The sequence below is a fragment of the Phalaenopsis equestris genome, unplaced genomic scaffold (genome assembly GCF_001263595.1).
Source record: "Phalaenopsis equestris unplaced genomic scaffold, ASM126359v1 Scaffold000112, whole genome shotgun sequence".
Classification (NCBI taxonomy): domain Eukaryota; kingdom Viridiplantae; phylum Streptophyta; class Magnoliopsida; order Asparagales; family Orchidaceae; genus Phalaenopsis; species Phalaenopsis equestris.
The window spans coordinates 348,460-351,220 of record NW_018164554.1 but is presented as its reverse complement, the minus strand read 5'-3'; the positions used below and the strand labels follow the sequence as shown (position 1 = coordinate 351,220).

General features: G+C 36.8%; 1 protein-coding gene across 1 annotated transcript; it reads right to left on the bottom strand.

Moving 5' to 3' along the window:
• Positions 1-283: 283 nt before the first annotated feature.
• LOC110020918 (plasma membrane-associated cation-binding protein 1) lies at positions 284-1,623 on the bottom strand. Its single transcript, XM_020719201.1, has 3 exons — positions 1,320-1,623; positions 1,138-1,222; positions 284-826 (listed from the first exon to the last, which is right to left on the bottom strand). Exons 1-3 carry the CDS (start codon positions 1,515-1,517, stop codon positions 555-557), a joined length of 555 nt encoding a protein of 184 aa, XP_020574860.1. The 5' UTR covers positions 1,518-1,623; the 3' UTR covers positions 284-554.
• Positions 1,624-2,761: the final 1,138 nt, after the last annotated feature.

Genomic DNA, 2,761 nt, shown 5'->3' with positions numbered 1-2,761 from the left:
CTGCGGCATTTTCATACTGCCACCGCACTTAATAAGCTGCCCCAAACGAGCTCTAAATCATCATTTGAATATGTGATTTCCGCATGCCATAATTTCTTGTACCAAAAATGAGTCCTATTTTTTTCATTTCCATTATTCCAATCTCATATATCAATACTGAAACAAAGTTGCATTTTCTCCCCCAGGAAGGTCCCTTAATGGAGTACACGGACCCATCTATATATATATAGATAAGCGCAATAGAATTAATAAAAGAATTTTCCCACTAATTTTACATCAGAAAAAAAAAAACAAACGTTTTAATTTCATAAATGATAATTACATATAAATGCAACAAATTCAAGCCATCATACAAGGAACCCAACACAATTAAATACATAAAGTCACTAAGATAGGAAGGCATCTAACAAAATATAGTAATAATAAACAATGCATGTGAGGTTGAGCGGCAACTGACAAAAATATTCCACAAGATACTAAATCTGGAGACAGCTTAATGATAAGGACACCACCACGATCAATCATGTTTTCGAATCCTTCACCAACACGATTTATCAAGCCGGCGCCGCCGCCCCCTCAGCTGCAGGTGGCGGCGTGGAGATTGTTTCCTCATCCTCCACTGTCTTGCCTTCAATCTTCTCTACTGATTCCTGTGCCTTCTTATCCTCCTCAGTTATGGCCACTTCTTTCTCAGTTGCGGCCACCGAGGTCTCGTCGGCCGGAACCAAGGTGGACACCTTCTCAAGTATGAAGACTACGGGAGCCGAGACGTTGCCCGGCCCCAAACTGGATACAGCCTCGCATATGTGCTTCGATCCAGGGAACTCTGCCAGAATCATTATACAAATATTAACGTCTACTGAGCAAAGTATATATTCATGATTTGAAACTTTTTAGAGATTAAAAAATCACTTTTTTTTTTTTTTTTAAGGAAATCCGTATTTGGCATATGCCGCTAAGTCCTATCATGAGAGTGCCTAAATATTTGAAAACCCAGTGTCACTGGTAATCGAATCCGTGACCTAAAGGGACTTACAGAGAACCCTGTCAACCAAGAGGCCATGGCTTGCGGCACAACCTCTCTTGTTATATTTTCGTATTTCAATGAAATTTTGTGTGCTAAGCATGTCTACATACCAATCTTCGCGAGTTCATCAATAAAATTGGTGACAAGGCTGGAGTGCTTCTTTATCCCGGCTTTAGTACGTTCCTTGACTAAAATCTGTTTCATAATTCGATTTACTTGAACATGAAGAACAAAAGTTGAGCTTAAAGATTATATATCTAAGAAAATGAAAGCCATATATTTATATATATACCTTGATCTCAGTGGAGGAAGCTTCATAGATCTTCAAAACCTTGGGCTGGAGCTCAGTCTTATTCTCTTCGAATTCTTTGTTAATCTCTTCCTTGGAGTCATCAAATGACTTGCACGCCTCAGCAGCGGCCTTCTTGCTTCCGTTTTTCTCGAACACTTTCTTTATCTTCGGAAGAACCTTATTTTTCCAGTACCCCATCTTGCTTAGGGCGACACACAGCGTTAATTTCTCGGCGTCCTCTTAATTTTTTCAGGACGTGCAAACAAAAGAGGATCAGTGGTTGCAAGCTTAGAGACTTACGAAACAAATATAAATAGGAGGATTTAGAGACACACATCATATAATTTTGTATTGATTTTTTAATCTTTCTATTCAAAACATATTTGGTTAAGAAATTAAAATATTGTACAAATAAGTATTTAAATAAAAGGATTATGTGATATAAATACATGCTTCTTGAAGGCCTCTTTTATTTCTAGGAATTAGGAGGTCGCCCACGCTGTCATGATTATAGTAATAGAGATGGTAGCGGTACAGATTCAGCTGCAGGATCACAGCTGTCTTTGCTTAAGGCTCCACATTAATTGGACGGCCTGGATTCACTGTCAAGCGGGGATTGTTTGATACTAAAGTTTCGTGTAGCTGTCAGTGTGGCGCAGGATAGAAATACGGGTATTTGCGTAAATAGATAAGGGAATACGGAATACTGGCTGGATTTTTTTGTTGGAAAAAAGACTGGCGTGGTTTTAGGTTCTGGGGCTTCGGGCAAATTTAGGAGGTTATGATTAAATTTCAACTGAAATTCACCTGAAAGTAGGGCTGTCAAAAAAGCTCGTTGTTCGCGAACAGTTTGTGTTCGGTTCGTCAATGAGTTCGTGTTCGATTCGTTCGATAAGTAAACGAGACAAACGCGAACAAATTTTTTTCGTTCGGTTAGTTAAACGAACCAAACACGAACAGTGATGCGTTCGTTCGTGTTCGAATCGTTATTGTTTGAAATATAAAATAATATAAAATAATTATATATAAAAAATTTATTATATTTTAAAACATTAAATTTTATAAATTATAATATATAATAAAATAATAATAATAATATATTAATATACTATAGTAGTAATATACTAATATAAACTGGCTCGTCGTTCGCGAACAGCTCGTGTTCGGTTCGTGTTCGGTTCGTTCGTTAAGAAACGAACACGAGCTTATTTCAAACAAACTAAATTTTAAACGAACCGAACGCGAACACAAGCTTTGTTCGTTCGTGTTCGGTTAGTTTACACCCCTACCTGAAAGCTTATAAATTTTCTTAATTTTAATTATTTTTAAGGGATTGGTTGAAAGTTACAAACATTGTTAGTTCCGACGAATTCTTGGTGAAAATCAGGAATTCATCGAAAGTTCAAGTCATTTTAAAAAAAAATTATAAATTCTTAAAATTT

Coding starts and splice junctions, on each gene's coding strand:
- LOC110020918 (XM_020719201.1), bottom strand. CDS start 1,517: ATGGGGTACTGGAAAAATAAGGTTCTTCCGAAGATAAAGAAAGTGTTC. Junction 1,223..1,319: donor CTTCCTCCACTGAGATCAAG/GTATATATATAA, acceptor ATTATGAAACAG/ATTTTAGTCAAGGAACGTAC. Junction 827..1,137: donor TGATGAACTCGCGAAGATTG/GTATGTAGACAT, acceptor TGATTCTGGCAG/AGTTCCCTGGATCGAAGCAC.